At 37.6% G+C, this 22,571-nt stretch overlaps 1 protein-coding gene across 1 annotated transcript; it reads right to left on the bottom strand.

Moving 5' to 3' along the window:
- Nucleotides 1-4,222: 4,222 nt before the first annotated feature.
- PGRMC2 (progesterone receptor membrane component 2) lies at nucleotides 4,223-22,426 on the bottom strand. Its single transcript, XM_081811915.1, has 3 exons — nucleotides 21,989-22,426; nucleotides 6,617-6,772; nucleotides 4,223-5,487 (listed from the first exon to the last, which is right to left on the bottom strand). The coding sequence occupies exons 1-3, from the start codon at nucleotides 22,404-22,406 to the stop codon at nucleotides 5,390-5,392; spliced, it is 672 nt and encodes a 223-aa protein (XP_081668041.1). The 5' UTR covers nucleotides 22,407-22,426; the 3' UTR covers nucleotides 4,223-5,389.
- Nucleotides 22,427-22,571: the final 145 nt, after the last annotated feature.

Below are 22,571 nucleotides of genomic sequence, written 5' to 3'. Positions count from 1 at the left end.
GGGGTCCATAGTGGAGGGGGCAAAGGACTCCCTGGGTGGGATTTCAAAGGCACTGATGAATGTTTTTAGCCATAAGGGGAAGAAAGAAATGGAAGTCCTCTCCTTTTCTCCATTTTTTTCCCCCTTTGGTGCAGCCCATACACTGTAGCTGCTGCAAAACAATTCTGATTAGATAGGCCGGTGGGTCAGGGTTGCATTGTGGTGCTCAGGCCGTTGTGAAGATATATCTGTATTTTGCAGTCGTAGAGTAAGTATTGCTAGGTATTTCTGATTGCAGAGTTCTGCCCTTGAATTGTATTCATAAACGGAAAGGGTACTAGAGATCATCTCGTCCACTGGTTTCCCCACATTTTTTTCTGTAGCACAGACTTCAAAGTCCTACTTGCAAGCCTAGGAAGCAAAGCCAAGCAGAGGCGCTGCTCTCATGCAGCCCTAGGCTCTCTTCCGAGTCTTTAAAAGGTTTCCTTGGAGCCCCCGTTTTAGAACTATTGGAATGTCTACCCTCTGACTTTATAAATTTAACAAAAAACATTTTGAACAAATACTATGTATCCAGCACTATACCAAGTTTGGGAAAAATGGGGCCTAGAATAGGAGTACGTTCTGGTCCCTGGCTCATCAGGGGAGACAGATGATTACAACACATGAATAAATCACTGATACAAATGCACCTGGGATATTATGGAGGCATGGAATGGGGCTCCCTAATTCATTCTGGGGGCACTAAGTTGAGTCTGAGCCTGAGTCTCTAAGACTGAACAAATGATCTAGGAAGGCAGTTAATTTGGGAAGGTGTGGAGGACAGTATAATTCAGACTGAAGAATGGAGTGGGTAAGTTGCTAGGGGCATATTCTGGAAGATACAAGTTGTTTTATGTAACAGATAGTGCTGTGGGAATTGATGAAGAGGGCATTAGCCTTGTCTTGATTCTTTAGGAAATAGGGAGCCACTGAAGGCCTTAAGGAAATGAGGTCAAACTTACATTTTAGATTGCCAACAGGGACTACGAATCTGATGAGAACAAGGGAGGTTGGAAGGTAAGTCAGGAGACTATAGCAGTGGGTCTCTGACAGAGAACATAAGAGTAGGAGCAAATTTAAGGGGAAAATGATGCATTCGTTTTGCGGTTCCAGGTAGAGATGTCCAGCATGACTGGGTGGATACCTCTTGTCTGAAGCCTTGAAGAACACACTGTGATCCTGTACATAGAAAGGGACTGGAGAGATGTAGGAAAAGGTTAAGTTTGCTTAACTGTTGGTTTTCTTAATCCTTTTCTATACGCTGAGCATATATTACTTTTAAAATCAGGGAAAAGCATCGTTTAGTTTTTAAATTGTTGATCTGGCTTCCAAACTTTGCTATTTTCTTTAACCAGGTTGGCACCACACCATATATGGAATATCCTGCATTTTCACTGAAAATTCTATTTGGAAATGATACTATGTAGTCATTAAAATCATGCTTTTAAAATAAATATACAAATATTTACCAGTCTTCTTACACCAAACTTTATCATTTGGTTTATTTAGTTGGGTCCTATGCAGATACAGTGATAGAAAAATCTCGAGAACAAACCGGAGTGTTTACAGCATGTCAAGTGCTCTCTTGAATGGAGTAATCACAGGCAAATGTTCTCTCAGTCACCAGTGATGGTATAATAAATGTGAAGCTGAATCTAGCTCCGGTCTCCTCAAAGTCTTGACTTACAGGAGTGTGGTAAGGAGATACAGCCTTTTCTGACAGTGCCCGGGAATGATGATTCTTGCCTAAAAACATTAAGTTGGGGGGTCTTTATTTGAACTTTCTTGCCACAACAAATAGATCATAATGTTATTAGAATCTACCAAACTGAGAGCTGCTTAGTGGGACACATACTCAAAAGCTATCTTTGAGCATTTGGTACTTAAAAAAAAGATGTATTTATTTATTTGAAAGGGCACACACCAGCATGCGTGAGGCGGGGGGGGGGGGGCGCGGGAGGGAGGGAGAGAAGCAGATGACCCACTAAGTGTGGAGCCCAACGGGGGTCTCGATCCCATAACCCTAAGATCATGACCTGAGCCAAAATCGAGTCGGACACTTAACCGACTGAGCCATCTAGGTGCCCCAAGCATTTGTTTTTAACTCATTAGAGGAAAAGAACCATCACTATAATATTTGATGACTCAGTTCCATTATGCTCAAAGCAACTTGTAAACTTTATATATTTATTACCAGCTTATTCTGATCCATAAAAACTCTGTAAGGTTATACACTGTGTTAACATGCCAATGGCATACATTTCTGGCAACTTGCTGCACTTCTCAGTTACTAATAGAAGTAAATGGAATAATCAGATAAGGAGTCTGATTCATCAAGTTTTCTAGAGACAATTTTCTTCAGTCCTAGCTTTCCCGACTATAGGTAGAGGTAGGTATAGTGTTGGATTCTACAGATTTCAAAAAAAGGCAGGTAGAATTACTGTCAGGAGAATATATATATATATATATTTTTTAAGATTTTATTTACTTGACAGACACAGCTAGAGACGGAACACAAGCAGGGGGAGTGGGAGAGGGAGAAGCAGGCTCCCAGCTGAGCAGGTAACCCGATGTGGGGCTCGATCCCAGGACCCTGGGATCACGACCCGAGCCGAAGGCAGACGCCCAACGACTGAGCCACCCAGGTGCCCCCTGTCAGGAGAATATTAAGAAGCCTTCACATCATGGTCAAGGTTTTAAAAACTTGATGTGTATCTGAATGGGTCCATTTCCTAATGGAGAGAAACTGACTAGTACACACAGTATAGATTTGAAAAACATGCCAACTTTGAGATGTTATCAAAAGATAAAAATCTGAATATAAAATTCTTTAAAAAAATCACATTAGATTTTTTATGTGGAATCTCCTGATACTTTAACTCTGAGGAAGTTTGGGGGATGATATGAAACCAAATATAGGAAATTAGACCAAAATTATCCAAGAGTAAGTTCCATTTCAAGTGGATGACAAAGATGGACAACATACTTGAAAAGATTACAGTGGTTTCTCAAATGTGCCTGACCACAAGAATTACCATGGCACTTCTCACAAATAAAGAGTCTGAAAACCATTCTCTTTCAGTTCTGGCTCAGTGTGTGGTAGGTTTGGACTGGGGACCAAGGATTTATATTTAAAGCATTTCCAGTGGTTCTAATCATCAGGAAAGTTAGGGAAATTGAGGCTAAGGGGAAATCAGCAGCAAAAAATACCACCACAGCTCCCATCTCCTTACTCCAATACTACCCAGCAAACTACCTGAGAATGAGAAACATTCAACTAAAATTGAGGAATTGTCTGTAGAACACGGTTTATTTCAAGTCCAAAACACAAAATTACTCAATTTTCTTAACAGACTGCATAATTTTTACTGCATGGATATTTAGGGTTTCTCTATTCACAGGTGTAGATTTATTTCTGAACTTTAGGCTCAAATGATTCATATATATATATTTATATGCTTACTACAGAGGACATGTACTTTAACAAATTTGTTTAAAAAATATTTTACATAAAAACACACAAAGCATTTACCAATACTCCTCAGTTTTTACAACCAGTCTTCAGCAAAGATTTGGCTGATGTTCATCATTTTCTACAAAACATTCCAAGACCGAATATAATAGAATGTAGTATTTTACATACTTTAGCTTATTATTGCAGTTTACATTTCCCCTTTCTTTGATGGCTTCTGCATATATTATACTCATAAAGCAGAATAAATCTTTTCTTTAACTGGTGACTTGTTTAATAAAATTATCTTTTTTGGTGTAACTTGTATCCAACCAAGAACCTAAGTAGTCGTGATGAAATCAAGTAACCGACATATAGGGCTTTTACAAATGAACAATAGAAGGATTCAGTACCTATCAGTAGAATATCCTTTATTATTTTGTGTTCAGTAACTACCATCTGGTGCTATTACTTCTAGTATAATCAGTTGGCATCAAAATATAAAGTAAAAATATGTACATTTTTATATATCAATTCTTACCTGAATAATCTCAGATCTCTTGAGAATGTTCCACAAAGTGGAATTTCTTCCTAAAGTTACAGTGAATGTGGTACAATGTGTACAACTTGTTTAACCAGTGCCTGCTTTTCATTTCCAAGATTTTTCCTTATCTTGAATCAAATGCACAATCCTGACTACCATATCATAATGCACTGGCTTACAGTTTGTATATAAAGTCCAACTCAAGCTTATTTTGGTTTATTGTACATGCTTTATTAAAACGGTACTGGTATTTACAGTATCTGCAGAGTCCCTTCCAAGGCGCTCTCACACACATTCAGACACATCCATACAACATCCATACTACGGCCCCATGCACCCACACCAATGAGATGTGAGGGTCAGACTCCTAAAATTAGGCAGCTGTTGGGGGACAGAGTTGATTTGTTTTTCAGTTTTTTTTAAAAGAGAGAGAGAAAGCATGAGGGAATGCATTTGGCCATTACAATGCTAATTAAGATTGTGTATATTAACATATGTGGCAGTAACACTGAATATTCCTTTTACATTCTATATACACAGAATGACTTCAAGGTTTTGCGGTCAAGAGAATATCCCAACTTCAGTCTCAATGCTGCTTGTAGTGACTTCTGAATTCACATAGGGGCTTTCCCTAAAATAATTCAAGTCTATATAAGTGAAATAAGGCACAATTAATATTGATTTGATCAATAGGGGAAGGGAAGGGATAAAAACTAGTTTCAAATGATCTTACTATTGGGGAATTAGCTTTGACTTAGATCCACTTGAAATCCCTTCTCTTAATTTCTTAGAAATAAAGGTATTTTTCTTTTCCCTGACAAAACCCAAAAAGAAAAGTTTGGGAATTCACATTTTAATGTTTCAGTAACCTAAACTACTCAAATTGATGTGCACCCCCAACTTCTCCTGCCCAAGTCTCTTCCCTCAAAGCTAAAACAAGAACACAGCACATGAATCCCTTGCTGTTTTTGAGATTTGTACACTTATGTAGCAAATACATATCTGGTTGTCTTTGATTTAAAAAAAAAAAAAAAGAGGAAGGAAGGGAGGGAAGGAGGGTAGGAGGGAGGGAGGAAGCAAGGAAGGAAAAAGTAACCTTGTGACTTTCTTGCTCTTTAAAAAAGTCCCTGTTTCCTCCTTTTCAGGATGATGAAGCCCCACCAGACATTACAAACAACTGCAATAAATGAGTTTGGCAGCATAAATAATGTCTAGTATTCAAATCTTCATAGTGAGACTCATTTAGCTTGTATACAATCTGTTGAATGTTTTTTGCAGCAGGTGAACCAAACCCAAAGATGCTGGACATTCTGTGAAAGGGAGTAATAAGAATTGCAGTTCTGAAGGCCCCTGACTTTGGTTGTTTACAAAGTTCAATCCTGTTTATTGTGATCCTTGGTATCTTCTTCATCTGTATATTCTGATGGTTCTTCCCCTGGTTTTAGGAGTCTGCCTACATAATCATATTTTTCTGAAAAATACATCAAAAGAAAATCAGTAGTGATCAAATTCGTTTCGCTATTCCATTATACAGTGGGGAAGGTGTTTGCCTCTTTTAAAATTATATAGAATAGGCTAAGTTGTTCCTATTGTTCACCGTGGCTGGTCTTTGTACTCATGTAAGGCTTGAACAAAAGAAAATGGGATTAAGGAATTTACAAAGCTTGGGGACTGTCTTTGCAGGAGAGTGTTCCATATATACCAGCTCTTAACCAAGGACATTTCATCAGAATCACTTAGAGCTCATGATAAGGAGATCCAACCCAGAAAATATTCTTGGGAAGAAAATGTGACATAGGGTACTACTCTCCAGGAAAATAAACCAAATGAAAAGCAAAGTCATTTGTTACTTATTATCCTGTGTTCTTTGAGATCTCAGTGTGTGGCTCCAGTCATACCATTATTCTTTCTCCTATCAAACTCTCTTCTTACATCTCTGTTAATATTGTTTCATGTTACCAGGTATTAATTTAGAACACTGTGGTGTCCAAGGTGATCCATATTTAGTTATTTCTTGGTCAGGAATCTGAACCTAGGTTAAGTGAATTAACTGACAAACCAGGAGGATAAGATAGGAGGACTGCTTCCTACAGTAGAACCGGTTCAAGTGCCAAGAAGCCAGAAGAACCAGAAGTGTTTCCAAGGGATGCAGAGGTCACATAAATAGCTATCTGGATTGTCACATAGGAGGTAATAACGGATGCCACGAGGGTATAATAAAGGGGAAAGATATTTTTCTTTATGGTTTGAGAGTAAGATCAATAAAATCATTTTGGAATAAATTATAGTATCAATATCAAAATAAATTCAGTTTTAAATAGAAGCCTATATTTAAAAATACTCTATCTTAATTAAAAAGCCTTATAAGACTAAAGGTGCCACAGTTTTTGTTAGACTTATAGGTTGTAACAAGACAACTTTTAAATATGAATTTTTAAATAATAATAATATGCAATCATTTTCATACTTAGCTTTTTTATCATCAAATAATGATGGTGATGAAAAGAGATATCCTTAGGCTCTTAAGGAATGTGACATAGTATACACTTTCTTTGGCCATAAATTTAATATTTCCGAAGAACCCGACAAAATGAAGGTACCTTTAAACTGCATTTCCCATTCTCGGACACTCTCCATTTGTACAGCATTCAAGTCTGAGAGATCATCATATTCATCTTTAAGTGCATCTTTATCTAGGCAAAATGTCGCCAGTCCTCTGGAGGCATCCCTACCAGCAAATATTCCATATGGACCAGCTGGGGGGGAAAAGAAGAAATTATTGACATTACCTTAACATTATTTTAGAATGCCTCAAAGGAAAAAGTGAAATAAAAGAAACCTCATAATGACTCATATTTGGTACACAGCCTTAATTTTTAAAACATGACAGATACTAAATGGGAAAATGAGAAGAAACTTCTTGGAAATCTGCCTGTAGAACAAAGTAAAGTTTTTCTCTGAAATTTAAATACCTCAAAACTTGTATTCAAAGTTGAAGACTATAACGTATTAGGGAGAAGAGGAAACTTAAGCAGTTAGGTTTGGAAGCTGGTTTGTTTGAGGGGAGATAATGCTTCACTGATTACTGTTAATTAATTGTGGCATCTAAAAATAATCAACAGAACATCCACTAGATAAGCATTTGTTAAAGACTCAAGTCAACTGTGGATCTAAAATATTTTTCTTTCTCTTTTTCAAAGTAGGTCGTATGAAAGCAGAGACTGTATCATCTTTGTACCCCCAGTGACTAGTTCAACGCACAGCACATGCACATCCTCAACAGGTCTTTGCTGAATGATTGGTTTTATCAGAAATATGACCCATTTTCAAAATAAGTATCACCTGACTACCAGAATATACTCACAGTTACCTATATAAACTATGAAAAGTCATTAAAAAATGGTTTTCATTTGTCATAGCTCTTGCGAAACAGGAGATGTGGCTATAAGGAACAGTTTTTATTTTTTAAGTTCTTATTATTTTTATTTTGGGGGAGAGTAGAGTGTGAGGAGTGGTGGGGGAGGGGGCAGGGAATCCTAAGCAGGTTCTAAACTCAGTGCTGAGCCCGATGTAGGGCTTGATCTCACGACCCTGAGATCATGACCTGAGCCGAAATCAAGAATTGGACGCTTAGCCAACTGAGCCACCCAGGCACCCCAACAGTTCTGAGTGACACAAAATGATTAGCTTTTTGTCCAAGGAATTAGGAACCACCCTCCCTAGGGAGGAATGGCATGATTTTTATGCTGACAGGAATGAGCCATTCCCAAAGTCTGTGCTTGAGAGCAGCAGTTGTCACGCTCAGGTCAGTACTCAATGCCTAGCACATGCCTGGCATAAAATAGAAACATAGTAAATTTCTTCCAAAATATTAGCTGCAATTTCAAATAAGGAGTAACTCTCGATTTTGATCCTTTAAACAGATTCACTATGGTAAGCAAAATCTCCACCCAAATACATGATAAAAAAGACACTTCAGTTCTTTAAAACATGTAATAAACAAAACTGAGACAACCTAATTTTCCCTATCAAGAAACTGGTTAAATTATAGTACATTAATTTAATGTAATAATAGTACATAACTATCAACAAGAATGAAGTATCTCCATATGTATACACAGACAGAAGTTCATAATAGAGTAACTGAAAAGAGCAATTCAGAAGAGTATGTATATATAGCGTATGATTTGCTTTGAATTAAAAAAATACACATACATGTGTTTGTGTATCTGTGAAAAACACCAGAAAGAATACAGACCACACACTGAACAGTGGCAATCTTTTCTGGGGAATGGAAGAAAAAATTTTACCTCATATAACTGGTAAAGTCTGGCCAGTTAGAAAATTATTATTGTTATTACTACTACTACTTTCCTTTATTATTATTAATTGAAGTAGAGTTGACACATAATGTTATATATTAGTTTCAGGTGTACAACATAGTGATTTGACAACTCTATACATTATGCTATGCTCACCGCAAGTGTAGCTACCATATGTTACCATACAGCACTGTTACAATACCATTGACTATATTCCCTGTGCTGTACCTTTCACCCCTACGATTAATTCATTCCATGACTGGAAGCCTGTATCTCCCACTGCCCTTCACATATTTTGGCAATCCCCTCAACCGTCTCCCCTCTGGCAACCATCAGTTTGTTCTCTGTATTTATGGGTCTGTTTCTGATTTTGGTTGTATATTTGTTAAAAAATTATTTTTATAATAAAAATCTTTTGAGAGTTACTTCTGTCTTCACGTTAGGCCGCAGAGCAGATCATAAAGTTTTTCTGTTTAAAATGTTGGTTTAAAAATTAAGTGGTGTCTGGCTGGCTCAGTCAGAAGAGCATGCAACTCTTGATCTCAGGGTCATGAGTTCGAGCCCCATGTTGGGTGTAAAGATTACTTAAAAAAAGATTTCCAAAATACCTAATTTTACAAAATAAAAACATTTTTTTCCTGAGGCTACAGTTTTCTGTATATGACCAAGGTAATTTAGAGAAAATAATTTTAAAACCAGAATTACTATTATGAGCAACGGAGTGGTAAGAGAGCTTATTGTCCAGTTAACAAAATAAAATACTTTCTAAGGAGAAATAAACAAGAAAAAAACCTAGAAATTCGTTAATTTTTAAATGAGTAATGATTATACTCATATTCATATTTGAAAACATTTAGGAAACTTCAAAATCTACTTAAATGGACAATAATCTAAACATTTATGAACATTAATTTGAGTTACAGAAAGCAGTGCACCATAAAGTTCATCGGGTCTAAGAAAGCCATTGTCTGCAAAGTTTAAGGCATGGAACCAGAAGCGGCATTTGCGATAAATTTAAAAAGTAGCATTACTAGGTATTACTAGGTACAACTTACATTAACATGAAAATAAAGGTAATTCTTCCCAGTAAAGTACTTTTTTATCCCAAGTATTTTCCATATTGCTCCTTAATATTAGGTGACATTCACAATTACCATTAATGGTTATATATTTTCTTACTGAATGAATATACCTAAAATTTAATCATTTTCCTATTAGTATACACTTAGGCTACCATTTTAAACTTTTAAATTTGTCTTCTATATAAGAAACTGGGACACTATTTACAATTGGCCAACATTTATAACCTTCAAACTATTGCCCATTATATCAATTCACCTTGCAAAGGGTATTAAGCATTTAAGAAAAAAATTCAATATTGTTCCTTAAATTGGAATTATTTTAGAGAAATATTAACTTTGAAAATTAAGCAAGAACAGTCTGTAGGGAAAAGAAAAGTAGTTGTGTTTTTTTTTTTTCTTTTGCATAACTCCACATGCTTTGTGCCAATAGCTGTTTTTCCCCAGATGGAGGCCATAAATAGATAAACAGATAGATAAATTAGATAAACAGAACTACTATGATTTTTTTTTTCCCTCAAAACAAAGCAATGCTGACAAACTTAAAACAGCGATGAGTCATACACACAAAAGAAAAAATAAAATTGATCAGGGCTATAAAAACCTACCAGTGTAAAACGATAGTTTTCAACCTTTTAAAGAACTTTCTAGCATGTGACTTTCCTTTCTCACAGTCTTGCAAAGGGGAAGGAACAATTTTTATCCACCGGGCAGGTGAAAAGGAGCAGAGACATTCAGTAACTTGCCTAATATGACCACCAGACTTGGGAAGTACTATCTCTACTTTTCTACCCCAAACACAATACACTTGAGAAAACAGATGATCCACAAACCCAAAGATGGAATGACAACCCTGAAAATTGGAGCATTTCATTAATTACAAAATTTCAGGGAATAGACACTTTGGAATACCTGTTAAATCAAAATGAAAGAGAATTAACAAAAAAGCTGTATACACCGACAGCTTTTCTTATCATTTTGTTATAGTATTTACCTCCCTGGTCTGCAAAAGTCAATCTACTTCAGTGTACTTCAGAGTATAAATCATTAAACACATCTCAATGGTAAAAAGGAGAGAAGAAAAGATGATCATTATAAAAAACAGCAACCAGAAAATCCTCCATCTTTGAGTATATTAATTATGTACCAATGCATTCTCTAATAAAATTCTCTGCCAATTTCTCTAAGGAGACCTCAACACTGAATAAATGTAAAAACGAAACTTCATAGAACATGTTCTTTTTTTGGTTTTAGATGGCCGATTTACTCAGAGTGAACTAGAGTCAACAACCATCCCCATTCTAGGCAAAATGATGTTTTATTAACTCTTGAATAGAAAATAATGATTCAGTGATTAATGTACTGCCCCACCCTCTAAACTATATTAAGCTGTCTTCTCCACATTTTAGGATTTCCCTCAGGAAGCATTTAACTTCTGAAAAGGTCTTTTTGGAACAGTTTTCTTTACTTTTTCCAATAAGACCATAAAGAACATTAACAACTAGAATCGGAACTGGACAGATGTGCTCAGAGAAAGGAGGATCTGAGGTCTACATAAAGTACATTTCTCTGCATTCATAATTCAACCAGAAGCGTTATCTGAGAAGCCAGTAATACCTCCCCATTCCACTACCCCCTTATACAACAAACATAAATGTTATGGATTCCAGTATTTTGATAACCGTACTTGCCCATCCATAATACTAAAATAACAGAACTACCCAAGGAAAGCAAATTTTAAATGGTACTAAGTCTTATATAAACTGTTATTTTGACTATTAAGGCTCATTTAGACATTAACATTTCAGTAATAGCTAAGGGAATTATATTCTGTTGCTTTATCAAAGACTATAACATAATGCTGATATAAAAGTGGATTTACAACTTCAATAAAATTCTTGCTACAAAAATGAACAGCAATTATTCAACCAAAGCAGTTTCTCTTAAATATACTTATATAACAAATGTTCTAAGACATCATTTTAACAAATCTTTTTTTAAAAGAAGATTTTATTTATTTATTTGAGGGAGCGCATGAGTGGGAGTGGTGGGAAGGAGGGCAGAGGGACAAGGAGAGGCAGACTCCCCGCTGAGCAGGGAGCCCAATGCAGGCTTAATCCCAGGTCCCTGGGATCATGACCTAGGCGGAAGGCAGATGCTTAACCGACTGAGCCACCAAGGCACCCCAAAGTAAATCTTTCAAAAATATTAAATATATCAAAATGACATTATACTAGAATTCAGATTTCATTAATACTCTGAGAGTTAAATACAACCTGTGGCACAGATTTTTAAAGTTCAAAATTCAATAAATCTACTAGTTAGTGTATCCTGAAACTGCTTACTTTAATAAAATCAGGTAGAATGGGGTAACATTTTTTTTTAAAGATTTTATTTATTTATTTGACAGAGAGAGATAGCGAGAGAGGGAACACAAGCAAGGAGAGTGGGAGAGGGAGAGGCAGGCCTCCCGCAGAGCAGGGAGCCCGATGCGGGGCTCCATCCCAGGACCCTGGGATCATGACCTGAGCTGAAGACACTTAACGACTGAGCCACTCAGGCGCTCCTGGGGTAACATATTTTTGAAAAGGCAAAAACATATGGTCACTGTAAGAAAATGTTTTAAAGAGTAATTTAATGAACAGAAAATTCCAGGAGGAAATAAAATATCTAAAATATGTTCACAGATAATTCTGTGATTATTAGGATGACTGTGTAGCTACATTAGTATTTATGAAGAGGAGAAAATTCCAGAATGAATAGTTCAGTTATTTCCATGGTATAAAAACCATAGTTCTCAGGGACAAACTATAATCCATTAAAGTTCATAAACACCCTAGTTTTCTGGCCTGTTTTGACAATAGTCTTTTGTGATTATTAAAACAACTTAAAAAAAACCTAATTATACTTGGTATTTGAGTAATTTATTCCAAATAAGATCACAATGGGCCTTGGAATAAATGAAGCAATAATGTAAAAGTGATTAAAAAAATCCAAGTAATAAATATTATTTTTTTTATATTTAGATTTAGGAAGTCCCAAGACTTTTAGAGAGAAGGTAGTGTGGTCAAAATGAAAGAATACTCCTCAAGAAGCCAAGATACCTGGGTTCTAGAGGCTTCAACCAACATTTAACAATGGGCAAATCTTAGAGGCATTGGTATAAAATGGGGCAAGTATCTATCTAGTTTGGCCCTAACTTTAGGCAGGTAAAATACTTTCCCCAGCTCAATCTTGTTTCTGAAATTCAAACTAGAAAGCTGTCAGCAATACTGTGGGTTCAGCTCAGTGGCCTTGGCCCCAAGGCTTATGGCTAGGGTGGGGACCAGGAAGACTGAAAAATTAAAATCCCAGGCCTGTGCCAGATGTGGGAGTGGGGACTGAGTTTACGCAGCCACCAGAGAATGAGAATTCTAAGGTGAAGAAATAGCATGGACTTGCTCTTTTCCTCCCCAGCTGCTTGAAGCTTGGCCACCATCATGAACAACACAGTAACTATCTAGACCAGGAAGTTCATGACCAACCGACTACTTTGGTGGAAACAGATGGTCATTGATGTCCTTCACCCCAGAAAGGCAACAGTATTCGGGAAAAAATAGCCAAAATGTACAAGACCACACCAGATGTCATATTTGTATTTGGGTTCGGAACCCATCTTGGTGGTGGCAAGACAACTGGCTTTGGCATGATTTATGATTCCTTGGATTATGCAACAACAACAACAAAATGAACCCAAACACAGACTGGCAAGACATGGCTGATATGAGAAGAAAAAGAAAACAGCGAAAGGAAGGCAAGAACAGAATGAAGAAAGTCAGGGGGACTGCAAAAGCCAATGTTGGTGCTGGCAAAATGCGAGCTGGAGATTGGACAAGAGAAGGAGTAAAGATGCGGCAGTGGCTTTATCTGTGGTGGTTGTGCAGATTTTTCATGAGAGGATTAATAAACCATGAATGTTAATGTGATAAAAAAAAAGAAATAGCATGGACTTAAATATCTATTGGAATTTAGAGAACAATAAAAGTAATACTGCAAGTGTTGGGGGAAAAATTATTCTATAAATAGTTGGGGTAATTAAATAATTTTCTGTAAAAATCCTTATTTCACATCTTAAAATAAATTCCAAATGGAACTAAAAAACCCAAACCATAAAAGTATTTAAAAAAAACTACATATTTTTTTAAAAGATTTTATTTATTTATTTGACAGAGAGAGACACAGCGAGAGAGGGAACACAAGCAGGGGGAGTGGGAGAGGGAGAAGCAGGCCTCCCGCGGAGCAGGGAACCTGATGCGGGGCTCGATCCCAGGACCCTGGGATCATGACCTGAGCCGAAGGCAGACGCTTAATGACTGAGCCACCCAGGCGCTCCAAAAACTATGTATTTAAAAAAAATAATCTTTTGGGGCGCCTGGGTGGCTCAGTTGGTTGAGCGACTGCCTTCAGCTCGGGTCATGATCCTGGAGTCCCGGGATCGAGTCCCGCATCGGGCTCCCTGCTCGGCAAGGAGTCTGCTTCTCCCTCTGACCCTCCTCCCTCTCATGCTCTCTGTCTCTCTCTCTCAAATAAATGGGTAAAATCTTTAAAAAAAAATAAAAAATAAAAAAAAAAATAATCTTTTTAGTGCAAAAAACCTTTAAGTAACTTATGATAGAAAACTCAGCAGCCATAAAAAGAAGATAAATTTGAATACATAAAACCAAAAATTTCTGTGTGGTTTACAAAAACACCATAAATAAAGTAAAAAGACAAACTAGGAAAAATGTTTGAAGCTAAGGTTGATTCACTTTTTGAAGAACACCTAAAATCTCTAAGACCAATACCATGATTGAAAAACTGTGGCAATGAATGTATGAACAGGGGCGCCTGGGTGGCTCAGTCGTTAAGTGTCTGCCTTCGGCTCAGGTCATGATCCTGGGGTCCTGGGATGGAGCCCCGCATCGGGCTCCCTGCTTGGCAGGAAGCCTGCTTCTCCCTCCCCCATTCCCCCTGCTTCTGTTCCTGTTCTTTCTGTCAAATAAATAAATAAAATCTTAAAAAAAAAAAAAAATATATATATATATGAACAGATAATTTGTAGGAAAGGAAACATAAATGGCTCAAAATTCAGAAGGTGTCCAACCTCACTAAAAAAGAGAAATATTGTTAAATTAAAACAATATTGAGATACCATTTTAAATTCTCAGACTGACAAAGACCAAGAAGTTTAATATCACATTTTTGGCAAAGGGGTGAGAAATAGGCATTTTCATGAAGTGTAAATTGCTCCAATTTCTCTGGAGGGCAATTCAAAAATAAGTACCCAAATTAAAAAATGTCCCATACCCTAAGAGTCCGTGATTTTACTTCTGGGAATTTATAAGTTTACTCACATGTGTAAAAGGACATGTACATGAATATTTACAGCAGCACTAAGTATTAATAAGAGATTGGAAACAAATGTTTCTTAATAGTGGACTGTTAAATTATGATATATTCATGTAACAGAATATGCATATATTCAAAAGAATAAGATGACTCTTTTTATGCTGAGATGAAAGGCTCTCCAGATAGTAAAGGCTTGTATAATATGCAACAATAAATGTGTGTGTGTGTGTGTGTGTATGTGTGTGTCTGTGGAGGGAGTACACAGGGAGTACATATCCACATGGTCATACTTACAGATAATAGCTCTGGAACAATACTCAGATTGGTTCCTCACTTCTAGGAAGGGGAACATCGTCACTGGGTTACTTTTCACAATATATGCTTTAAAATATTCTATTCTGAATATGTATTATCTAATAAAAATATAGTTTTTTTAAAAAAACTTCCATGAGGCCCTATTTAGAAATAAATCTAAGCTACTCTACAGGAAGACTTCTAAAACCCAGGGCTTAAGGAACAGCACAGAAAAAAAATCCCCCAGAAACAAAAAGACTGTAATTGCTGAAGATGTGTTTTTGTAGTAAAAATTATAAACTACATGAAGAAACAAACCACCATGAAGTGAGCATATATAACAGATGAGAACTGGCATCCCCAGAATAATACAAGCAGATTAAAGAACTATAGTATGTTTGCTTAAAATTTTTAAGTAATTAAGAGATGGAACATTAAGGAAAGATTAAGAGACATGAAGGATAGAATGAAAAGCTAATGTGTATCTATTAGAAGACAACGGGGGAGGCAATAATTGAAGAGGTAATGGGTTCAAATTTTCTAAAATAAATGGATGACACACATCCTCAAATTTTAGTAGAGTCTGGCACATGTTAAAAAAAATCAAATCCCCACCTCGGCAAATCCTAGTAAAAGAGCAAAACTCTAGACAAAGGGAAAAACAGATTAATCAAAGGAATGAAAATAAACCAAAAGCAGACTTGAAGAGAAGTAGAAGACAGTGGCATAATACTACTGAAGATCTAAAGGTAAAACAATCAGCCTACAATTTTATATCCAAAACCTATACTATTATTCCTGCATAAGGGCATATAGAGACAGAATTTTTTTTGTGTCAGTGAAAAAACTACAGGACATACCTTACTAAAATAAGAGCTGAACCTTGAGCAAAGGAATGAGATGCAAGAAATGACAGTGAATAAAGACAATGGTAACTATGTTGGTAAATTTAAATGAGGGTGACAATAAAAAAAGGTAATACTTTAATCAATTTGGGGGAGGAATTTGAAAAAATACAGTAGAACTACAAGTCTAATAGTAATACCATAGAAAATAAGGGTGGAGGAAGGATTAAAGGCTTTCTAAACCAGGGCCACAACATATGGCTGTATACTACACAACCCAAGGGACACCATCCACATTTGTGTACATGGTAGTTTTGTATATTTATTAAGAAATATTCTCTCAAATGACAGTAAAGTGTCTTAAAGAGAGTTTTTCTAATTCACACAGATAGGTTGGCTAACATTCCTATATTCTTCAGAAGAATAGTGTCTTCTATAGCAAAAACTTTAAGGATATCACTAAAAGAATGTTAATAGAATATATCCAAATAAGTATATCCAAATAGAATATATCCAAATAAGTAGGGAGAAAAAGTGCAAGAATTAAAAAAAAATTAATCTGAGAAGGAAAAAAGGTAGAAAAAAGAAGCAAAATATGACAAAGATAAATTACTAAATAAGAAGGTAGAAATATATCTAAATATATTAGTTACGTGAAAACATATAAACTGATTAAGCTGTTAAAAGACAGTGTTGAGGGGCACCTGGGTGGCTCAGTCAGTTAAGCGCCTGCCTTTGCCTTCCGTTTGGGTCATGATCCCAGGGCCCTGGGATGGAGCCCTGAGTCTGAGTCCAGCTCCCTGCTCAGCGGGGAGTCTGCTTCTCCCTCTCTGCCCCACCACCCCTCCCCTTCATTCTCCCTCTCAAATAAATAAATAAAATCTTAAAAAAAAAAAAAGTATTGATACTAGATTTAATTAAAAAAATCTAGCTATATTATAAAAGGATAATAAAACATACCACAGATCAGTGGAAAAAGAATCACTGAGGTAATACTAACCAAACAAAGGCTGAAGTCAAATCTCAAAATCAGTAAAGGTTAAGGATGTTTCTTTCTCTGATGATTAACACAATATGATCAGTTCTAGATCTAGTGCTAGATGGCATCAGAACATTCTCACACCCAATCTTTGTATGGCTGACTCCTTTAGGTTTTTGCTTAAATATCAACCCCCTTTTCTTGATAAACTAATATAAATAAAGCACCTTTCTTAACCATCTATTCTAAAGTCCTTTGTTACCCTCTATTACATATCCTATTTCTTTCATTGAATATTTAATTACAAATTATAATTATATGCTGAATGCTTATTTATTGTCTGTTTTCCCAAATGTACTATAAACTCTACACAGGTAGGAACCTATCTGTTTTGAAAACTCAGTTAACTCATTTTTCACAGCATCTTATTTAAGCAACAGTGTAATGAAATCCAGAGAACTCCTTCTCAGTATTTAAAATGGAGATGAAGTCCTATATTAGTGATCTTGAGACAGGATGCAGGTTCTAAGGGTACAGCAGTTATTTAGTCACGTCTAACATGGGTACAGAGGGGAGGAGAGATCTTGGTCATATATTATTGAAAGAATTATTATTATTATTTTTTTAAGATTTTATTTATTTATTTGAGAGAGAGAATGAAAGAGAGAGAGCACAAGAGGGGGGAGGGTCAGAGGGAGAAGCAGACTCCCTGCTGAGCAGGGAGCCTGATGCGGGACTCGATCCTGGGACTCCAGGATCATGACCTGAGCCGAAGGCAGTCGCTTAACCAACTGAGCCACCCAGGCGCCCCTTATTGAAAGAATTATTAAAAGAATTTGAATAGCTAACTCCAGATGTTACTAAATCTATTTTCTTCCAGCATGAATAACATAGTCTGGTTTCATATATGCTTTCAGCTATTCTTTAATACTTAGCATTAGCATTTAACACAAATACAATTCCCTCAAAGATTAAAAACAATGGAATGATGCTGAATTCAGAGCAGGTATTATAGAAATAACTAGTATAAATTTGAGCAGAGTATCAAAACTCATCAGAAAACTCAGCTGATCCTTTTATTTTACTGAAAGGTAATGGGTGTGTATGGCCATTAACCCAAACAGACCCAGTTGGCCTCGAAGCAAGTAGCTGGAATGAGAGCTGAGTAGTGTCAATAGGATATCCATGAAGGAAGAGGTCAGGTTGGGCCTAGTCTATATGCTGCAACTCTTGCTTCAACTGTAATTTTGCAAACTATAAATAAAAGTTAACATCGCGAAGATAAAGTTATAAAAAGGAGGAAAAACACTTGAAAGCTACATGTGCTCCTTTCCCCATTCTCCTAGATATTAGGCATCTCATGGGGTACCTCTTTTATATATGACTTTTTCTTTTCCAGTAGAATTCAAAAGGTAAGTTGGAGAAAATACTGCTTCGGTCTGTGTCAAAGAATATGCTACATGGAATAAGGGGGAAGCAACAGATTTAAATTTCAGAAATGCAGGATAAACTATTAGAAAGGTCAACTGTATAATTTCTTGCCATTCTAAAGAATAAAAACACTATTTTGGTAGAATTTCATTGTAGTAATATTAAATCAAGTTACTTAAAATTATACTATCTGTTCCAGTCTTCCTACTCTGTTATGACGCTAGAAACATATGAAAGTATATTTTGTAGTGCTACAATGGGAAGGGATGGCCTGTAAAGCCAGTTAGACTGTGTTTGATTTCTAGTTTTGCCACTGAGTATGTGATTTTGAACAAAACCTCCCTGAGTTTCAGTTTCCACATTTGTAAAGTGGGAACATTACTTACCTCCTAGGGCTGTTTGAAAATGAAATGAGATAATAAGCTCAATAAACGGAGTTTCCTCCTCCTCCTCCCTTGACCTATAGAATCAACGCTGTTGAATAGAACTCTTTGGGAAGATGGAACTACTCTATAAAGTGCACTAACATGGTAGCCATGTAGCTACTGCGTAGTGGAAATGTGGCTAGTGTGATGGAGGGACTCAATTTTAACTATATTTAATTTTAATTAACTTAAAATTAAAAAGCCACATACGGTTTATGGCTACCATACTGGACAGCAGAACATACGGCCATGAAAGCGTGTCTGAGGCTTTAAATCCTTATGGGAACCAGAAGAGGATATAAAAACAACAGTAAGATTCTCCAGAAGTTTATCCCAGAACGCAGTTTACCTGAAGTACAGATAGGCTTTGTGGTTAAATATATCTGGATTTGAACGCCATGTCTGTATGACCCAAGCCAATTTACCCAAAATACCTACACCTCAGACTTCCCATCGGAGGACAGAAATACTTACTAACCTCACTGAGGCATTGTGGAGATGACAAATTAATGGATCTGATGTAGTAGGTGCTTAACAAATCTTAGTATTTCCTTTCTCCTCCCATATTCATTGTTTCTTATATGACCACTTTCCTCACATGCTGGCCAAGTGCCTGAAGTGTTACTAAATTTAATGATGGCAAATGTAGTTAATGCCAACTGTTTGCCAACATGTGTTTACTCCACTAAATTGTCAATATTTAATTTTTTAAGAACTTGAACTTTAAAAATGACTAAGAAAACAGCATCTTCGACATAGGAAAAAAACCTCACAAAAAAACTTTTAACTCCAAGACCAATACTGTGAAATGGGAGTAGATATTGGCTAGGCATAGAAACGAGGTTTTCTGGCTTCTTACCTCATTCTTTCAAGCTACTAAGATTGTCAGGCTAAGATCACTGCTTCTGAATTATTCTGTTACAAAGTGCTCAACTGACTTGAGGATGAAAATAAAAATTAAAACCCAAACTGAACTTATATCTGTTTCATAGTCAGAAATTTGGCTTTAAGACTTTTGGAAAAAGTGTTACATCTCCTATTAATGTGAAATATCAACATATTCCAAGCCCATAGATGATCTGGCCACTTTCAAGTTCCTTTCCATAACATAACATTCCAAACATCTGTACTAGGTTGATCAATAAATACTTAGAAAATAACTAATTACCCCTAGGCTGTTCATCAGGACCTGGGAATTGGTGGTAGCCAACCTAAAACTGACTTCTCCCCCAAAAAAGAAAAATAAATAAAACTGACTTCTCCCTTGTTATCTGAGGAGCCCCCTCAATGCCCAAGCCACATGAAGGCTATCTACATCACATCTATGACTCTCATCTTAATTTTTAATTTCTGTTGCAGAACATTTGCCACTGGAGGCTGCTAAACTGTGTCTAAAACAGCCTTTCCTAGCTATTCCCAGATAGTGGCAAAGCATAATGTGTGAGGACTAATATGCTTCTTTGCACTAATACTTTTGTTTGTTTCATCATCAGTTTAGATAGGGGCTACAAAAGCAGATCTTTTAGTTGGGTAAGTGCTATATTAAAAATCTAAGCCTGTACACAATTTTTAATTCCTGCACATACATTTTAATATCAATGAGGAAAAAACTTCAGGTACAAAATACTGTGTAAATCCTTGATTTAAAAATAATTAACTATTTAATTTGGTCTGTCCATTTAATTACTGTACTTTGGCCCTATTCCCTATTCTCTTGTCCCATATACTTTAAACAAAAAAAAGTATTAACCGTTTCAGTGGAGTTAAGTAGGTAGACATCTGCTTTTCATATTTATACAACCAGAAGCATTATCTCAGACTTGCTTAAACTGAATATAGTTCTACACACAAAAATACAAGCAACTAAGAAATAGTTCAACACATAAAATCTCCAATTACTTATCTCTATTCCACTTAACAGCAAACCAAAGCACTTCTAAAATATATTCCAACCACCAAGCACTGAAATCAGAGGTACATATTTGCAAGTGCCAATAAATCTCATGTACCAACAGATTAAATCAAGAAGAAAACCAATTTTTCTAGACTTGCCAACCCCCTTGACTTTAAGGCTTGGATGTACTCTTTCGAACACCAGGTCACTCTAGGTCCCTAATTTTATTATTTTTTTTGTAGTCACTTTTTTAAAGCTTAGAATTAGTTACTACATAATCAAGATGTACAACGTTACTCAATTTTACTGTATACCAGCAGGTTCCATGAGTTTGAACTGAAGTTTATTGGCATAATCTGGAATGTATGCTATAACTACATTGTAAAGGAAGGGTTTCTAACCCAACTACCCTACACACACGGTTCTCTGAAAGCAAAGTTCTAAAAATCTTCAACTTGTAGAACTGGTGCACTGGGGTGTGGATTTATAGCTCTTCTAAGTTTCTTCTGCTCAGTGAAAACACAGTAAGTCATTATTGACGTGTATTTGAATACTTGCCTTCCTACTATCAAAAAAAAAAAAAAAAAAAGGAAAAGAAAGAAACCAGACAGGCCCGCCTGCTGGGTAGTTGAGCTCCACCCCCAAAACTCAGGGAGACTATCCTCGCCAGTCTTTATTAAGATCTACATTCTGGTCTGTCCTCATCCTACATACATTGTTAATCTTAGAAAGCATCTCCATCCTAAAACTGGTTTAAAAAAAGAGTCTGAGGTGTTGCTTATATGCCCAGACTTCACAAGCTAAACGGTGGGGACTTGGAACGACGTGTACCTAAAGGTGGCCTTATGGGGAATAGTAGAGAAAAGGGAGATCAGTGGCAAAATAGAGTAAAGAAGGGAAAGCTGTGAATTACCTGGCCTACAACTTTGGGTCCCTACTTTAGATATCTCCGGTCCCTCCTGCCCCCACCCATTCCAGGAATCAGAAAGCTCAGGGAAGGTTGGTTGTGGGCCAGCACGGGCGACAACTGAAAGGATTTTGAAAAATTCTGCACAAGAAAAAGCTTCGTGGAGGAACGGGATGGTAGAAAGATGAAAGCTGAGAGCTGGTTCCTGGGGCGACACTGAAACCCGGACTTCGGGGGGGGAAAGCTGGAGGTGCCCGCGGCGGGGGGTGTGTGTGGGGCGGGCCGTCCCAGGTGCAGCAGCCAAGGCGCAGGGGTCCAGACGTCGAGAAGGCTCGGAAACTAACCCAGTGCCCAGGGGCCTCCCCATCAGAAGGGGGTCGCACCTGAGCTGCAGGAGGTCCTCCCCCTCCCGTTCCAACTCCTCCTCACCCGGGCCGTAGAACTTGCTGCCTTTGGTCACGTCGAAGACTTTCCCATTGACCGCGAGCAGGATGCGCGGGGTGCGGGACCCGTCGTACTGGCGCAGCTGCTCCAAGCTGAAGTCCCGCTTCTTCATGCGAGGCAGAGAGGCAGCGGGACTCTCCTCGCCCGCTCCGGCCCCGGCGCCCAGACCCCGCCGCCCCCAGCGCACCCACAGCCGGTAGGCCCCCAGCAGCACCAGCGCCACCAGCGCCACGTTCAGCAGCATTTCCCCGCCCCCCGTCAAAAGCGCCAACACTGCTGCCGCCCAGCCGCCCCCTTCTGTTGCCGCTCCCGCGCCGCTGGGGCTCTCGCTGCTGCCGTCGCTGCTGCTCTCACTGCCACTCCCCAGGGTGCCTAGCTTCACGTCCCCATCACCCGCCGCCATCACTGCCCGCCAGCGCCTTCCTCCTCCTCTCCGCCCCCTGCCCTCCCCAACCCCACGGCCAACCCCGCCCATCTGGGGGCCTCCCAGCCAATAACATGAGGAGAGGGGGCGGGGTCAAGCCTGCTCTCCATTGGGTGTTGACGGGGTAACGAATTCTTGGATCTC

Source organism: Leptonychotes weddellii, chromosome 2 (assembly GCF_054177405.1).
Source record: "Leptonychotes weddellii isolate Sample4059 chromosome 2, ASM5417740v2, whole genome shotgun sequence".
Taxonomy (NCBI): domain Eukaryota; kingdom Metazoa; phylum Chordata; class Mammalia; order Carnivora; family Phocidae; genus Leptonychotes; species Leptonychotes weddellii.
Note: the sequence above shows the minus strand (reverse complement) of the source record. Positions and strands in the feature narration are given on the sequence as shown.

What these genes read in the sequence shown, in the direction of transcription:
- PGRMC2 (XM_081811915.1), bottom strand. Translation starts at nt 22,406, where the DNA reads ATGGCGGCGGGTGATGGGGACGTGAAGCTAGGCACCCTGGGGAGTGGC. An exon ending in CAGCAAGTTCTACGGCCCGG is followed by an intron (nt 6,773 to 21,988) that starts GTGAGGAGGAGT and finishes TTTCCCCCCCAG; the next exon opens with CTGGTCCATATGGAATATTT. An exon ending in ATGGGAAATGCAGTTTAAAG is followed by an intron (nt 5,488 to 6,616) that starts GTACCTTCATTT and finishes TGTATTTTTCAG; the next exon opens with AAAAATATGATTATGTAGGC.